The sequence below is a fragment of the Magallana gigas genome, chromosome 2, assembly GCF_963853765.1.
Source record: "Magallana gigas chromosome 2, xbMagGiga1.1, whole genome shotgun sequence".
NCBI classification, from domain to species: domain Eukaryota; kingdom Metazoa; phylum Mollusca; class Bivalvia; order Ostreida; family Ostreidae; genus Magallana; species Magallana gigas.
Window position 1 is genome coordinate 51,600,694 of NC_088854.1, and position 19,468 is coordinate 51,620,161.

General features: G+C 35.4%; 1 protein-coding gene across 3 annotated transcripts in view; it reads left to right on the top strand.

Annotated features, from left to right (window-relative positions):
• Positions 1 to 19,196, top strand: part of LOC105340757 (uncharacterized) — a 28,104-nt gene extending 8,908 nt beyond the window's left edge. Inside the window, exons 1-3 of one of the 3 annotated variants that reach the window (XM_011446957.4) lie at positions 1,748 to 1,883; positions 9,746 to 9,814; positions 12,682 to 19,196. In XM_011446957.4, the coding sequence (XP_011445259.3) occupies positions 12,702 to 15,632 (2,931 nt within the window). In that variant the 5' untranslated portion in view covers positions 1,748 to 1,883; positions 9,746 to 9,814; positions 12,682 to 12,701 and the 3' untranslated portion in view covers positions 15,633 to 19,196. Of the gene's footprint in view, positions 1 to 1,747; positions 1,884 to 7,619; positions 7,744 to 9,745; positions 9,815 to 12,681 lie in introns of those variants that run through there. The other 2 variants (XM_011446956.4, XM_011446955.4) reach the window with 2 other exon arrangements.
• The last annotated feature ends 272 nt before the right edge of the window (positions 19,197 to 19,468 follow it).

The following is a 19,468-nucleotide window of genomic DNA, read 5'->3' on the forward strand; positions in this document are numbered from 1 at the left end:
ATTAGGACTAGTTTTAGATAAGAACTAGTTTAGAGGTCAGTGACAGTCTATTGGTCATAACAAGAATTCTGGATTTCCATTGGTTATTCTAGGGTCAAATTCCTAGAGAGTTCAGTTTGTTTTATGTATAATTTGATTTCAACTCTACAGTCAAAGAGTGAAGGTCCTAAAGTGGTTTATATATACTTCTTAAGTCATTTATATTGGACACAACAATGACCTTAGAAAGTAAGTTCTTTTATTAATATTTCCATTAACAATATTGCTAGTGAGAGAATGAAAGATTCTGTGCAAGTGATTGATGTGAGAAGTAAATAAGCAATTGATGATATAAAGAATATCAAGTTGTTTTATTAATTACACGGAGCTATAGCAATCAATTATTACGTGTTATATAGATTGATATAAATCTGACCAATTGATAATTATATATCATTGTACATAGATTGACAAGTACCTTATTGTATATACAGGTCAAAGCCATGTATTGCTGATCATACATTGTCAATGTCTGTATTAGACTAATTACGTGTAATAGTCACCTGAGTCCACAATTCGGTAATTATTGATCTTTTCCATCTATAAGTTTACTATTTATAATTTGGGTAATAAGACCTATTTCCTTTTGAATAGTAAATTCATGAAGTTAGCTAACAGTGTAATATTTTAGATTTTATGCTTGATGATAAATATGTCTATTTATTATTATTTACAAATGTGATAAAATACGTTCTATTGTTATTAAATATTGATTATGTTGTATGTATTTTGTAGGGTGTTTAAATTGTATCACCATAAATCATCAATCGAAATCTCAATGGCTGTGCGTGTTATTATTTGATGATAAAACCCACGGTTACAATAAGATAATAAGATATCTCCTTTTTTTCTTTTTTAATATAAGAATAATAATTAAATTTGAATCTCAGTGTACGCACCTTTTGTATTAGATATATTTTACCTAAATTATTTAAGGTAACCGTAAAAGAATTGTTGGTCTTTTAAAAGGGCTAATATTCCAGATAGAAAAATTTAGCCTATAAGTTTGCATAGGAAGCTGTTGCTGATGTACATTTTACCTGATAGACTTACTAAAGACAAGTTAGAATTAAACCCAAATTCATAAATCTGAGAATCTAGTGCATGATGATATGAGCCACTTAACTTCATTCTCTAGTGCACTTTAGTTAACTGTATGTATAGTGATGACAGTCTAATGAGAATCAAACCATATGACAATTAACATAAAAGGAGCTTATGATGGTTTGATTTTAATAAACTGATATAATGATAAACATAATGATATACATAAGGCACATTTTTCAAAAGCATATTAATTTTATAATCTTGAATTTTTTTAAGTTTTAAAATAAGCATATTTTTGTTTTTATTCTGTTTCAATACTGTATCATTTTATCAAATACTAAATACATTGTAAATATGTGTTTCAAAATTAATTGAACTTAATGTTTTAACATTTTTGTTTAAGTATTCCACTTTTAAAGGTGCAGTGGAATTCTTGCTTCGTGTGTGCTTATAAGTCCACAGTGTGTAGCCTTTGATTTGCTTTGTATGCCAATCACCTGGAAATTTTTACCTGCTCAGGTGTGATTAGTACTTCCTATGTCCTCGCTTGTTGTATATTTATGTGTATTAGATTGCTTATAGGTTTTATACCAATCTGGTCCCATTTATTGGGTTTTTATTAGATGTACCTGTATGTGTGTCATTTGAAGCCATGTGTCCGGGGTTTTTTGGGGGGATCTTCGGAGGGAATTTTTGCTGACTACTGTCAGGTTACATTTGTTATTTGTGTTTGAACATCAACATGATAAAGACAAACACTGTGATTGTCATTCATCTGGAAATTTATTTCATTTGTGGTGAGATTCTTTTTTACTTTCCCATCAAAATTTCCTCTCTGAATGCTGTGACAGTACAAAGTGTGTATAGTGCAAGCAAGCTAAATCATGACTTCACTTTAATGTTGTACTTTAAGTTTTTTAGAAATTGACACAAATCACCTTTACTGATATAATGGCTTCTGAATATTTGCCTGGTAAAATACTCTTTAATCACAGAGGCATAAGCCGCATAATTGATTTTTTTCTTGCATTTAAAGGAAGTTCAAAGATTGATTTATTGCATTGACCTATGTGACTAAGGTGGCTGTGTGTATTGAATGAGTGGGGGGGGGGGGGATAGGTTGCTTAACAGTAGTACAGAAAAATTCTAGGAAAAAACTCCATGGAAAATTGACAGAACATGCATTAAACATTTTATGAGTAGAAAATTATGAATGGGTTTTAATGTTTGCTTTGCGATGTTCCGATTGATTTCATCAGCGATATATACATGTACTATAGGGGGAGATAAGATAGCTTCAGCTGAGAAGTAATCCTTTTGTAGGCTTATATGTGATTCACCACAGTGCCTTTGTGAATCACGAAGTGCTGTGACAGTAAATATCTGTCTTGTCTGATGCCCAGGGCTGTCCCCATTACACTCTATGTTTTATGATGCAGTTTATAGTTGCTGGACATTGCTGGTTGTCATATAGGTGCACATCCAATGTCACAGGAAGTGGACAAATGGAGCGGTTGTTTTTTATTTGTTGGTTGGTTGGGGGGGGGGGGGGCTTCAAGTCTACTAGTAGGTGATATGTGGTACATAAATGTAACTGTAAAACGTGTGTTAGATTTTCAATATTCTTTTAGTGTAATTACAATTTTTTTCTTGTTATTAATTTATTATAATTAGCGAAGAGTTACTAAAGTATTACTTGTTTGGTCTCTAAATCTTGTATACTACTCATCTCTTTAAGTGTAGAATCTCATTTTGGCTTAGCTGGTGAATTGCATAATTGTATGAGCGACTATATCTAGATTCAGATTCAGTGTTACCATACCATAGGTGGGTAGAAAGTTAGAATTTGGAGATTCTTCTCGTAGGACATACAGCATACAATTATTCTACTAGCTGGATAGCTTTTGGTTAAGTCTCTGCGTTGACTTGATGAGGGGGTGAGGGAGGTTGAACTTTCAGTATGTCCTTTCCATGTAGACCAGCTTCCCTAACCATAACCCTATAAACCAGATAGTGTATTTGATTTATGCACATCAAATCACTTAAAGGCATATTGAAATGGATAAGTTGTCACTTTTTCAACTTGACTTGACAATGCATCAGGTGTGACAAGGCAGCTGTAAACTTGAATGATCTATGCCACTTCTGTTGGGATGAATTATGATACATGCACTGAGTCAAATTCCTCTTGTTTACCTGTGCAAAAAAATTGCAGATTTTATTGACGCTATTTATCCTTTCTCACAAAAATTTAACCCACAAAATCTTCAAAGTGGAAAACTGACTGCATGTTATGATTTCACTGATCCTTTTAATAGATGCTAACCTCTCTGCTTATAGTGTATTGTGTCATTAGCAAAGGTCGTGTTACAGTGATCTTTTGCTAAAGCCTTCAACACTTACATTGGGTTTTCGAGCATTGATTTTTTTTGTATGTGAAGTACTTTTGAGACACTGTAAGTTTAAGCAAGCCGGATGTTTCAAATGCAGAAGTACATTTAAAAGGTTTGAAAAGAAAAGTTGGCTTTTCCAGGTCACACCCAAAACTTAAAAAAGAAAAAAAAATCAATTTTTCTCATGTTGAATTGCGTTCTGTTGACACATCTGATATAATCTATCTGAGCTGTGGAATTATTAGCATGTACAATCAGCTGATATAATTTAAACAGATCAGTTTGAATGTCAGTTACCGTCCCACCTAACTGTAATAGGCTGACATTATTAATTATCATTCATAATCAATGCACGATAGGTATTAAAGTACACCCATACTCTCTTGTCCTCTATAATCAAAGATTAAAAAAGGCTTAACATGTTACAGATAGGGAAATCATGAAAATGCAGAATCCGTGTCGAGGTGGTAATGTAGGATTAGGCTGAAAACAATAGTTTCCAGTCCTCTAGAAAATTATTGTCACTGATCATTTTCCTTACAACAGCAAATTTCTTTTTTTTCTATTCTCTGTAACACATGAAAATGTGAAAATGTGACACTGGAGTAAAAAACCTTTGTTTTGACATTTATATAAGTCACGTGGCATTAAGAAGAAAAACGATGTAGTAATCATTAGAACTGAGTGTTGATGGAATTGGGTGAGTATTCATGGTAAGACGATTGTGGTATGGACAAAGTATGCTTACGTTCATCAGGGATAAAATGATGAAATTTCATCAGATAACTAAGGGTATTATGTTTTGGTTTTTACTGTAAACCAGCTTTTATATTTGTAAAATCAATTTTCGCGTTGTTTATGAGTACTTCTTTGAGACAAATTATTGTTATTGCGAATTACTACCAGGCACATGTATAATCATAGATGCTAAATATTCACATAAATTTCCCATCAAAGAATTAAATCTATGAGCAATATGTGTACTAACTTTAAAATAAATACCTGTGATGAAACGAATATATTTTGACTATGGGTATGGACTTTATTTACCCGGTATACCAATGATGAAAATGACGGGTATCTGGATTGTATATTTGTATATACATCAGTGATCATGATGAAGTGATTAAATAGCTGATGACTGTGGTTATCTGGACTGTATACCAATGATGAAGCAATTAGATATCTGGCAACTAATGTTATATCTATGATGAAATGGATATCTGAGGACTATATGGACTCTCTATATGTACCAATGAAGATATCTGATATCAGTGGTTACAGACTGTATATTTACCAATGTTGACATGAATATCTGACGACTATAGCTACAAACTTTTATATACCAATGATGTAACGATGAAATCTCTGGTGATGAAATCATTAAATCTTCGTGGATTAAGGAGATAAACATACAGTTGAACACTCCCACCCTGTGCTTAGCCTTGGGGCCATTCGGTGTCAATGCTATGTGTCCAACTCCTTCCTACACTGTAATTAGTTGCTGGCCAATAGTCAATCAAGCAAGCTCTTATTTGAGGACAGTATTGAATTTTATGTGTCAAGCCATAGGTAACATCATAAGGCATCCCAGCTGATTTCTAATGAGATGTTTTTCATTAACCTTTTCATATGCTGACATTTCTTGCAAACTTTTTCTTGTACTGGAACTTATAAGTGATAAAAAGTCTTTAATTCTATACATCCAATCTTCATACCACATCCCCCCCCCCTTGCCAAAAAAAAGGAAAAATATTGGGTTGCTTTCTGTTTAGTTTGTCTGTGACTTTTGTTTGGTCCTGTATTTTTCTTTATTGTTTCTCAGAATCTGTAGAATGCTGTCCTTTGAAGATTCCATCTTAGGTCGGTTAAATAGTGTCAGCCTGACACAGTTAGACAGTACCTTGTAGTACTGCACAGCTATGCTGATGAGATCTGTGTACGTGTGGGGGCGTACTCTCTCGCACTGCTGACTAATCTGTTCCATTCATTACACTCCGTAGTAGTAAGCTGAATTTGTAACTGACGTTAGTAGTACCCCAGCTGAGCGACGTCTATAGCTCTATCAGACCGCGCGGACAGCTCCGGAACATGATTATAGAACTTTGTGGGTTGCGGCAGTCCTTATGCTTTGTTTAAGAATAGGAATTGATATGGAAATAAGGGCCATGATTTCTATATTCTAAAGGTTAGGAACATATTCATTAAAATGAAATAAATCAATTCAGATCTGACAATGAAAATCAGTTTTGAGGATATTAAATTCATTGATATTCTGTAAATGGCTATGAACTCCCCACTAGTTGGACATACTGTAGGAGGTTGTGGTAGATCAAATTAAACAGACGGCTGGAGTGTCATACTTAATGTATATACAAAGAAGCGGCATATAGATTTTTACTACCAGTTTCACATATTTTCATTATGTTCAGAAGTTTCGGCAAAAATTGTTCTATTGAATGAGTGAATGGCATTTAAATGAATTGGACTTGGTTAACCACTCAATTTTTTTTCTGAACAAATATGTTACTATACAAGACACAAGCATTAACATCCAATTCCCCATTTACCCTGTTGAAATTTGTGTACTGTGTAATTTTTGGCCACTTTTCATTTCTCATACTTCATTACAGTAAAACTCGTTTAGTACGAACACGGATATTGCAAATTTACGGATATAGCGAAGTCATCTTGGATCCCCAACTATATAAATTTAATGAATTTCTTATACATTTATAATGAATTACGGATATAACGAAGTAATTTCTGAGGTCCCAGTGACTTCGTTATAACCGAGTTTTGCTGTATCTGGAATGGGATGAACAGTGAATTGGAGTAAAATAATGATGTTCATGTCAACTACTTGTATTTGGGGAATGGGATGTTACAAGATGACAATTACTGTAGATACTAACTGGGATATGATTAGAATTGTTCAATTTCAGTGGGTCTAATTCAAATTTTTGTTGGTGTTCAGTTTTTATGCTCATATGCATGTATCATAAAATTTAGTACTAGCTGCAGAAGTGTAATTCTGTGGGAACATTCGGGTTGACATGCCATCAAACTCAGTAGATAGCTGAATGTAAATAAGAAGGAAAAGTTTTGACCTAGATTTTTAATGTGTATTGACAATTTATTTGCAATTTCTCTTGTTTAATAAATATTTTAATATGTAATCCTACCATCAAATTTGGAGAGAGAAAGAGAGAGAGAGAGAGAGAGAGAGAGAGAAATGTTGGCCCACAACCTGAAAATCTAATGATGATACAAGTATTCCTTCAATTAACAGTGTACAGCTTGTGTTTTCAGGAGATTATCCGGGGTTATCTAGATCTCCCTTTAACCTCAGTGTATACATACTGGTTATGTTTTCACTGATAAGGCACACACAGGATTAAAGCCTTTTAAAGATCACCTTTTAAAAGAAGTACATACAGTACTATATAATTTCTGTGACAAACATTGTTCCCTAACATGGACAGAGAAACCTAGCCCGGGCCTTGACCTTACCTCCCCCCCACCCCTCCTTGGCTTGGTTAAAAATACACTACTGATCATAGACACTCAACTTTTCAATCATTGAACGCCAAGCCTCTCATAATCATGTACTCAAGATACACGATATCTTTCAGGAATTGTTCATTTTTAAAAAGGAAAGAAAACATGACTTATAGACAAATTAAGTGATATATTAATCAGGTTGTTTTCTACAGAAAGAAAATTAAAAACATCGGCTCCATCACGTTTGCCTCTACATGAGGTAGTCTGCATGTACTCAGGAAACTCCCTTAGTTTACACCCCTGTCCGTGAGATCCCTTATTTATTAGCACCACCCTTCTCCATACTCCCATTGGTAGCCTTAACATGGTGAAGAATCCATAGCGATGACATACGGAGTTTTTCCAGTGAAAACATGTTTTTGTCTGTTATGGGTAGAAGTGATAATTGGCCATCACATCCGCACCAATATAGATCTTTTTCATTTATAAAGTAAGTATTTACTCTGGAATTATCATATCATGACAGAAGCCAAATTAAAAATAGCTACCAGTGTACACTAGCTTGTATGTCACTGTCATTAAACCTCCCAGGTGGGAGTGTGCATACCTGTAAGGCTATATTATGTAGCCTGGGTTATTTTCCCTCGCTAGATGTGGGTGTACACATTTCCTTGTTAGCGATAATAAACTTGACTTTCATTCATAAAATGCTTTTCTTACGCACTAGTCATGCATGGCTCTGTTCACCTGTGCTGTGGGGGTAAGACAAATATCTATATCTTCCTTGCTTTTTAATTTTTTCTTTTTTACCTATAAGTACTCTGGTGTTAAGTATTTCAGGTAAAACTTTCTTTTTTACGGACAATTTAATTCACATTCATCAAGCAGTGTTGGGTTGGTATGAGATTTGATAGTAGGATTTGTGTTGTTTTGGTGCGTGCTGACAGTTTAAGGACTAAGACAATGGTGTCCAGGGCCCCATTATTTATTATCTCTGTGAATTACTCTGGGGGCAATTCATCTTGTTCCGTGCTATATCTCCTGGGAGGTGTAGGAGGCCCTCTGTCACCAGAACTCTTTAAACTTCTGACTCAGCCGTGCACGTGAAGAATCGATCTGCAATACCTGAATAATTGTGAAACGAGTTAAAGATACTAGTTTTTGTATATACCTGCAAAATTAATAAGAGAACACCATAGTCAACAGAGTGGAGAAAAATGTTGTTTTGCTTTGATATGATATGTTTTCCAGGAAATGATTTACGCATGTTGTCTTTAAGGAGTGCATCGTACGGTGGATGTATACTCCTACTGCCTACAGCATCTTTGGACTTGTTTGTATATGAATTATCCACTAGTTGTGATTAGTCTTCAGTTGCCTGAGTCATGTTCCCCTTCATCGTGCTGTGTTCACTGTCACATGCACCTCGTAGTACTCTGTGCAGGTTTTAGGTTGGTCGCTGCAGTCTGTAACTTTCACTTCCTGTTTGAAGTTTTTTTTTTTCGAGAGTAGGGGAGGCAGAAGGCAAACAGCACCTACCACTTCAGACTGGGAAAATGTAAACACTGCTGCACAATTGTGCACACAAGTGCATTTCAAAAAAACGTTTTTAAATTCATTTTTGTAGTTGTTGTCTGTGTCAATAATATCTGAATGGCAGGGAGCTGTTTGATCTCAGGCTATCAAATAGAAGTCTTGTATTACACAGAGGGAGTACATTATTGAGTTAAGATGTCTGAAGTGTTGTGTGGGGTAAGGAAAGACAAGATCCACTTGTCACAGAAAGACCATAATTAATTTCCAATATCCTTCCATGTCCTCCAAAATATCTTGTAACTGTTGACATAGATATCGTATGGCATCTACAGTTTGCAGCACATATTTTAACCCCACTCAGTACAATGTCTCTCTGATTGCTATTTCTCTTTCATTATAACTGCTGTATTGCATAATGTTTGTTTGTAAAGACAGAATTTCCAAAGCCATAACCGCCAGTGATAGTTTTTGCTTTTCTGGGATGTCCGTGGGTTGTACTCAACGAAGTAATGACCAGATAGCAGTACGATTACAGTATAAATTGTTCAAAGTCTCAACCCTTAGTAGCAGGCTATGGTTTTCTGAACATTTATAGATTTTGTGTATCAGGTCTGAACTTGATCTATTTTAATTGTTTATTTGGTTATCAAATTTCACAAACATTTTTTGTTTGTACCTAAAATCGTAAACAAAATAAAGCACCCTTAAACTGAATTATTTGAGCAGCATTAATGCAGTGTGTGCTAAATATGGTTGACACATATTATATTTCTTAGAAATATCACAGAGGAAGAATTATATTGTTTAATATCTTAAACTATGTCCGTTTTTGAATACTGACATATGTGAAAAAGTTTAAGATAACTTCCTTGTTTTGTACCATCATGACTATAAAACCTGTACCTCCTGGATTTGAACCTCCCATCTTTAATTTGATAACCACTTTAAAGTGTTGTCTACTATTTTCAGCCAATGAACAGTTAAAGCTTGTAAACAACAATTAAAAGCATGCGCTGGTCTGATTGTGGGTTCAACTTAAGTGTAAATTAATAAAATGCTCTGCTCATATTCTTTGAAATTGTCTTATTAGCATTATTATGTTTCATACAAGTGTGCGCTGTATACTATGCATGTACATATTAAGTCAGAAAAAATTACTATTACATATAGAGGATGTAACACCCATGGAAGTGATATATTTATACAGTTTGTGTATGTCTTTACAGATGACCATTTCCAGTGATCCACTTTTTCAACGACAGAAGATTTAAATCTCGGATTACCTTGTGTTACAGGTAAGCTAGCGTTTTGTCATTTATACGTAAGGTATATTTTAACAGTGAACCTAGAGAAGATGTAATAATACTCAACAAATGAGGACTTAGTTTGGCTGGTTTTAGTGTCACATAGACATAGCTAGGATAAACTCCAGACAATTAGTTTCTTGGTGTATTTGATGGGAGACTTTCCGAGATAAACTAAGCCAATTCAAACATATACCCCAAAATAGATAGAGCATATATGTGTTTGCCACTCCTCTCTTACTTCCTCTTAATAACTCACTCCTCGCGTTTTATCAAAATGGATTTCCACAACTCAGTAATGTCATTTTTCAAAAATGACAATCATCATGTTACATTACATGGAGCAACTTAACAAATGAAGTACATGTACATGTAAACATTTGTTGACGAAGGTTAAAAAATTTATGATTTTTTTTTTCTTACGAATTGGAATTATGACAAACAGAAGCAGGACCAATATCTATGTAAACACAGCAGGGCCCGGGCATATTGAGGTTTGTGCTAGCCTCTTTGTCTCCATAAGTCAATTTCCTGAAACCGTTACCATGGTTATTATATATAAACGAGAATAATGACCAAATAGAAGAGATAACCTATTGCTTCTAGAATTCTTGATGTCAATGGAATTAAAGAAATGTGTCAAAGCATACTCCCAGGCACACATTATAGAAGCTAAACATTCCTCGGAGCCCCGGGAAATGTGTCATTTTCTCAGGGTTAGTGCAGTGGAGGAAATGGCTGGATTAATAAGGGTGCTTTTCCTGCATAAAAAAGATCCAAGAGAATAGTTTCTAGGGTTGAGTACCCATAGACTTATTAAAGTCATTTGTAACAAGGTTGTATCTTCTAACAATTGTCTGTTTCATTGAGGAAACACGCCTCCATCTTGTAGCATCAAAGACTGTTTCTATTCTCCCTATTACCCATTACATGTATCAACAAGACAGAGATAAAAAATGGCCTCAAACAAGTAGAAACGGGGGATATAAAATAACACAGAGTTCATAAAAGCATCAAGCACTAATGTATGATCTTTATTACAATACATGATACATTTACTAATGATACTGCATTTAATATTGTGGAAACATTCCTAATTAGTACATGTTTTTTTAAAAATACAGGTAGGCCAAACAACAGATTTTACCTTATCAGCTGATAAACGTAAGACAATTAAAGAGAAATAATTAAATAAACGAGGAAACGGTTTCTGACCTCAATCAATAAGATCAATTGTTAAACCAATATGACTTAAATCAGCCACAATTTCCTGTAGAGATTAAAAAAGCAGTCGGGTCAAAGAGGGGGTGGAGGAATTCAATGAAAAACAAATATCTACAATGATTCCTCGTAAAGTGCACAAAAATAAGTGAATCAATGGAGGGAACATGTATTAAATGAGATTATTTTGTAGAAGGATGTAAAATAAGTTTTTATTTTAAGATAAGGAATTCTCATTGTCTAAAAGTTTGATATATACTGGCAGTGTATATGTACAAATAGTAACCATGAATACCTGTTAATTGCACTATGTAATTTTATAAAAGCGTAGGAAAGAGTGTCTTTAATGAATGCAGTCATTTTGTGAGTTACGGCCGGAGTGAGAGAGGCCACCCAATGGGCCTTGTCTATAGTGCAGGGAACGAGACTAGTATTTTACATACTTAATTAACACCTATAGTCATAATTACTGCATGAACACATCAACTATCCCTAGACCAGCTGACAAGGGGGGTCAGAGTGAAGGGTGTTTTAATCAAAGTTGTCTATTATAGACAGTATATCAAACAATGTCAAAAGGCACAATTAGGAATTGTTACCCACAAACAAATAAAATCATTTTGATTCATTACATCTGTAAATATTTTTGTGGATCCATTCTTACCATTGTAGGCTAATGTATGCATATAATTAGACATGCTGAAAGTAAATAATGTGGTTATAGAAATTTTACAGCAATTAAGATTTATGATATTTTCAGTTTTGCAATAGTGATATATATATATATGCATACATAGAAAACACTGACTTAATTAAAACTGTTGAATTACAAGAAGAAACTGCATATGTTTAACATATTTAAGACAAAGCATGCAGGGTCATTTTGTTTCCCAGACGTGCAGAGGTGTACAATTATTCAAATTGAAAACAAAGGGCGTATGTGTTTAAGGACTCGTTAGGTGGATACTGTCCAGGGTTCCGTCTGCATCACAAGGGCGATCCCAAACTAATTCGGAGTAGAAAATAAAAAATAAAATAAAGGCAGTGGTGAACATTATCATTTTCATGTCACAGTGGTTGAAAGGGAGACACATTTAGCATAATTAGAGCCGTACTTACTTACACCAGTGTTAATCGCACGCGATTCATCGGGAATATATTATAAAATTTTTTTATTTCTCAACCTATCAATTGACCTCAATATCAATATTTGACAATAGATAGTGCCAAACATTTTTGATGGAAAACTTATTCACTGTTGAAGTATTAAACCCTACCACAATGAAGTGAGCTGCATAAAATTGACCACAAATCTTATATCTGAAGAATTTTTCTGTTATTTATGCATGCAAACAGCTATAACCAAAATAACTCTAATTGAATAAATTGAATTATCTCTTTGTTCTTCCCCACAGAAGGTAGATATTGTTTTGGTTGAAGTGATCGCAAATTATTTGAGGAGTGTAAGTGAGAATTAATACATGATTAAGTTGCTACGTAATTCTGCTGATGTTTTTATAGTTCAGTGGAAGTTAGTTTTTATTGTACTTTTCCATGAAACGAGGAGAGAGTTATTTGTTCTTGTGAATGAAGTTTGCAGACAGGTTTTAACTCAGGAACTATTATGCTTTTTTCAGTCCCACAATGTGCAATAGTGATGAGAAGTCTGAGTGACGATGAAGCTTGCAGCAGTGACAAAGTCTCTGTAGCCACCGTGAACACTCACTCAGCCATGATGGGAAACAAGGGGCACAACTCTGGAGAGGACCACAAGAGGATCCTGGTGAAACAGGTGGCTGTGGATGAGGACAGTAACCAGGGACGATCGGTCCTCAGTCATCTCCGGGATCAGCCCAAGATTTCCAAGAGACCCTTCAAGCAGTTCCTTGGCTTAGAACATGGGGAACTTCCCAAACAGCACAGTGATCCTGGAGGTAGGGTGTCTAGGGACATTCATTACAGCTTTGATAACTCTGAGAAGAACTTTCTGTTTTCCTTGGACTGTCATCCAGATGAGGAACAGGATGAAAGGAGAAAGGTTGTGGAGAGATACAATGTGGAGACTTTTTCTCACTTTCAGCAGAGTCGTCAAATGTCTAAAATGGTATACAATGCCAGTGCTCCAAATCTTGTGTTTCAAGAAAAAGATTCTGTACAGATTCGTGAAACAGTGATCTCATCTTCAGGATTTCCATTTCATTCTTCAAATCAAGGAAGAGATTCCACAAACTTGTTGACAAAGAATCTGTCATCAGAGACGACCCATTCTAGTGAGGATATAAACTACAGGGTTGCCTCTCCAAGGGGCAGAAGTAGAGAACTGTTCAGATATGCTCCCAGACTGAATAAGAGTGAGGACAGTACTTCTCACAGCCATCACTCCTATGTCAGTGGATCGGATGATAGCCCGAGTAGCAGGGAGCCTTCACCGTTCAACAAAGACCTTCATGGAGTGCCTATCCACAGTATTCGCATTAGTTCACCCGGTATTTCTGTCGAATCTGTCGATGAATTGTCGGATGGAGAGAAACGGCGGATGATCCACCAACCCACCAGTATTGTTATCACCACAGATGACAATGTGACGACCAGTGTGGTGGAAGGACTGAAGGAGGAAGACGAGGAGGATGGATTTCACAGACTCGGCAGAGAATACTCAGAGCAATATCCGACAAAAGACTCCTCATCCGTAACAGGAAACTTCAAGAAGTATCTCCATGCAAGGTATTTAAAGAGTCAATCATCCTCATCCACTGATACATCCTCCCTTGATCATTCCCAGGACAAACCAGACATTCCAGGATTTGGGTCATTTGAACAACAGAGGTCATTTGAGCAGCAAAGGTCTTTGGATTTAAAAAGTCCCTTGGATCTGAGAGAACCCGCAGATGACCCTGTTTCCCAGCAACTCTCTGCAGCTAGCAAATTGAAGTTGTCAGAGTCCTCCACCTCCTCCTCTTCGTTTGAAAGAAAATCGTTTGAAATGGTTCATCAAGGCAGTGAGGACAATGATGTGTTTATGGAGTCCTCTGTAAAACCTTCAGCACACCAGTCCAAGATTCAGCAGATGTCGAATTCGGAACCTGTGGATCTACGACAGAATGTTGCTACCATAAAACAAGAGGAAAAATCCCCAAACGATGGTCATAGATCTCAATCCCCAAGACAGTTATCTCCACAAACTTCTATTCAAAAAGATCAAAAACCCCACCTGCTTCATCAACCAACCTCCCAGCAAACATATCACAGGGTCCCCATTATAGCCACCCCCTCTTACAGCAATCCTGACCTCAACAAGGCAAGCATGGAAGCAGACGTGTCCCAATCTGCTGCACACAGGCAACAACAGTTCATGCAGTTCATGCATCATTCTACCAGTCTTCACACCCCCCACATACCAGCCACTCACCCTCAGCCCCCTCCCTTGTGTTCAGTTCCTGAAGGAGGTCACATCTTCAACTTTAATCTGCCCAGCCCACTTGACGGTGGTTTTTTCTCTGATCCGGAAATGTTGTCTCCGAGTCCGATGTCTCCAGGTTTCTCCCACTTTGCTTTTCCTCCTCGGGGAGCCCTGCTAAATTCCATGTCAGAACTCAATAGACTGGCTGTGTCCCCACGAGCAATGTATCCTAGTCATTCTCTTATACTTCCTCCCTCAAAACTAGCACACACCACTGCCAAACCTGAGCCCCAGTCTCACGAGCGGAGGATCCATTCGGAGAGCGATGCCTACCTGTGTCCAATGTGTGGACAGGTGTTCCCTGCCTATGATAACTTAGCAAAGCACATGGCCAAACATCTACCAACAGAAACAATACGACAACCAGACAATAACAAAATTCACTTCTGCAAAGTTTGTAACAGGTCATTTTCACGAAGTGATATGTTAACAAGGCACATGCGACTGCACACTGGATTAAAGCCATACGAATGTACCGATTGTGGACAAGTATTTTCCCGCAGTGATCACTTGAACACACACAGGCGAACTCATACGGGGGAGAAACCTTACAAGTGCCCCCAGTGTCCATATGCTGCTTGTAGGAGGGATATGATCACCAGGCATATGAGGACACACACAAAGAAGACAAATAAACGCAAATTCCTGTCTGTTCCAGAGAGTGACAGTGACGTCAGAAAGAGTTCGTTGTCAAGTACAGATACCTCAGATTCTCATGATCTGGGCATTCGGTCATTTTCGCAGTCGAGCATCGAGAGTGTTGATCCTGATGGGGGCTCGTCAATAGCGGTGCAGACTAAGTACTCTGTGTCACAGGAAGGCGGCAGGACTCCGGAGAGAATGGACAAGGTGGATGTGGAAGTCTCTAAACTGGGTGGACGATATCTAGGTTCGCGTAGAGAACATGCCTTTGAATCTCAACATCTATATCGTAAACAAAGACACGTTATAGGTAGTAGTTATGAGAGTTTCGATTCCGAGTCGGGAAGTTTTCAGCGGGATTCATTTGATCATGATACAGTCTCAGAAATGGAGTCATCACATTCAAGTAAACAAGGGAGAGAACTGCCTGATGCAGCAGAGGAAAATCTCAGCAAGTGTTTCGGAGAGAGTATAAAAACAGACTGATACATAGTAGTTCTGATTTAACTCTAAGCATTCCCAAAGAAATATTTTGAAATGGTTTTTTTTTTAAATTAAAAAAAGAATAAACTACACTAGATTGTGATGATTGTAGATTTAATATCTGTACAAATTGCTTCAGAGACAGGTTTTTTTTATCTACTAGTAGAACATTGGATTTACAATTTTTAGACTACCATGTATTGGAATTTTTGATTTATAGAGATTCTATTTGTGAAATTATTGTTTTTTTCTTTTATTGTTATAGCCATATTTGCTCATGGCATTTTTTTTGTTGGTGTTTGTATTTAGAACTGATAATTGTTGACTTTTGTGATTTTGCATTACAAGTGCTCTCTGTAGCTATGGGTGTTTCCATGCATTTACTTACTAGTTTTAGTATTATCTCAGCTTTTTACCACTTTTAGCTCGGATTTATAAAATCAGCTGGGCAGTGCTTTGAAGGACCTTTTCATGAAGTTAGATCCTGTTATTTATGCTTGGATTTTTTAGTTTCTAAATACATTTTACAAATATGTTTATTTTGTCAGGATAAGAGAATTTGTCTGTGTTATCTAGTGCAGTGAATAGTCTTGAAATACACGAATATTTACCAGAGCAAAATTGCCAAAGAGAATTGCGCTTCTTCAAGGCAAATTCGAAGATTTTGGGATCATACTGTTTTTCTTCAGTCTGGGTAAAAGTTAAAAAGTCTAAGCGAAGAAATTTCATTTATGTTTTTAACATGATACCAATCATTTTCAAAGTGCCTTAAACTTTTGAAAGAACCAAGATGCCATTGTTTTTGAAATTTAAAACTGAAATCATCAGCTTGAAATAAAATCAAAATAATCATGCAAGAAATGATAAAGCAGAATAATTTAAATTTTGCGAAATAAAAAATAATCTTCTTGGAGGGGATAGAAAAAGAAGTGATCTACAGTATAGCTCAACTTGATTTAGAGCTAAAATATTCTCCATCTTATAAGTCATTTCAAGGCATGGTACATGTAATAAAAAACAGGTTGTTAAAGGGTCCTCTTTTTGTGGTTTTACTTTTATTTTGCATTTTTAAAAATTCCTGTGGAAATATTTTTTCCTTTTCAATCTGTTGTGGCAGCTAAAGAAAATTATTAGAATATAGACAAGGACATGCAAGTAAAAAAATTAATCCCAGTGAAAAAAAGTTAAAGATCCTGGCAAATTACTTCTACAGGAAATCATTTCTAGCAATAATAAATAACAATCAAAAATTCATTTCTCCCCCTTAGTTTTGAAGGAACCTGTATCTGATTAAAGAAGACCCAGAATGGTAAACATTTTTAAGTTTTTTAAAAATTCAATTTACAATAGTTTAAACAACATTTTGGATTTTTTAAAATGTCTGTTTATTTTATGATAGATTATTCCAAATACCAGAATTTAGAGCTTTTCTTGGTCTGCGGGCCTAATTTTGTTAACGTAGCATAATACATTGTATTAAAGCCAAAAAATTTTAACTAAAAAATGAAGCTCTGAAGTCATGCATGTCTTATTTTTATTAAGCACAGAGATGTGGTTTATTTGTATTCTTCGTTTTTGTTAGAGTTTGCATTTACATGCTGATGCATTTGGAATCACCGGTGAATTTCTAAGCGAAGGATTTCTCATTCAAAAGGAAGCTGTGATGGACTGTGTTATTAAGTATTACTGACAGATTTAAACAGAAACATTATTTTTTACATTTTTATCCACATTTAGAGTGCATCATACATGTTTTAAATTTTACTAGCTTTAATAACTATGGGATTCAGAATCCAAAGGAATGGTTTTTTATCAAAGAATCAACTAGTATATAGTCATAATTTTTTCCTTCACTTTTTATATACAAGAATGTCAAAATTGTTTAAAAGTGTATATGTGTATCACCCTATTCTCCATGGTAGACCAGTGAGAATCATGCACTAACACATCTTTAAGTAAGGGCCTTGGTTTTGACAACGAAAATTTACAAAAATCATTAGAGCCTATTAAATGAAAGAAAGTGAAAATGATATCGATACTGGTGAAGCGAAATTTAATAGATAAATGTTCTGATTACGAACATTTTTTTTACATGAAAATGGTGAAGTTATTGATTGTAGAAATCCTGTTAAAAAATTAGTTATTTGTAGGTTGTATTATTGTTTCCAAGTTCCTATGTATACCGGTAGAATTGTGTGTACAGATGGACTTCTAGTCATTGTTGATGCGCATGCGCACCTGTATGAGTGTGCGTGTGAGAGTGAGTGTGCGTGTGCTACAGTATTTTCTGTTAGAAAATCAAAAAAACCAAATATTGTTAAATACAAAATGATGTTCAATTATTTTCCCTCTCTGTCATTAGGTGACCTCGACTGATCTCTGTCACATCGTTTTTGAATTTAGATGGTAGTGGTTTCATGGGAATTGTGTTGTGAATATATAGCATGGATCAAACTTTTTAATGAACAAGATCCTTCAAAAATTGCATCCTTTGTTATAATAGAATTGTTAACATTTTAAGCATATTTATATATTATATATATTATATATTACAAATGTTTAGAAGTCGTGAAAAAAGTCATCAGTACATTTTTTAAACGAAAAAAATCATGTTTTTTAGCATGCAATGTTTGACAATTTGATATCATTTCTGTGATATTTTCATAGGAGGATAAGAAGAACATTTTTCTACGCAAACATATTATCAAAATCATCTCATTTTTCATTATTTCATTACCCCAATAGCATCTCCTTTATATGTTCGTCAGCGAAAAACATTCCAATGATTCAACTAGTGGGTAATTTGTTATTGTATTCTGAATTTCTATGAATAATATTTTTCTCTGCATTGTCAATTCCGATAAAGTTAATTTACTACGCATGTTTTGAAAATATGACGTCTTTGTAGGTAACCTAATCAAATTTATTATTCTATTCTATTACGTATCGTTGGGTTAGCGTTGGTGTCGAAAACGTCAGCCAATATCCTGCATGCAGCGCTGTATTTCTAATGATGATAATTAATTTTTAACAAGTATCGTGACTAATTACCTTCGTTTCAACTATTTTTGTAAACCGTTGATCGCCGTTTGGTGACAGAAGTTGTAACATGATCCGCCGACCGTGTCTTCAAATAAAAAGCAATTGATGGTTGTGGGCTCGCTAGCGTAAATAAAGAGAGAACATACTAGTAATCCAAGCAAACGTTGTAGATTTGTAAAATCCAGCAACAAAACACGTTTAATTTTTCGTTAATGTTTGCTCACTTTATACAGTCCTATGATGACTTCATATAAAGGAGATAGCTAGAGAATTCGCTGCCTTTTTCCTCATCGGCGTTTGAAATATAATTTAAATCAAAGAGCTTTTAAATAATTCACGGATTTGATGTTGGGTCAACACGAGGGATATTTCAGACGCTGATGAGGAGGAGTGTAGTGCTTCATTGTTGTTACTTGTTATTCATTGTTTTCCCGCCATATTGGAACGGCGGTTACCTCGTGTCATCGTCACTTCATTTTGTAATTGAATGAAACTATTTAAAGAAAAAAAGCTTTTTTCAAAGAATTCATGTGTTACTTTTTTTTGGAAGGAAACTGTCCTGCTTTTTAGATAGTAAAAAGGTTTTTCAGAACTGATACCAGCTCTCTCTCTCTCTCTCTCTCTCTCTCTCTCTCATTGACGAGGGTTTCTAATCCTAGTTGCAACACTCACGCCTTAGTTTGGGGGGGGGGGGGGGGTTCAACAAATTAACCATCAGATCTACCTGAAATTTTAAGATATGATTTGTTTAGCTATTACATTCTTTTAGTGAAGAACAAAATTTATCATATATTTCA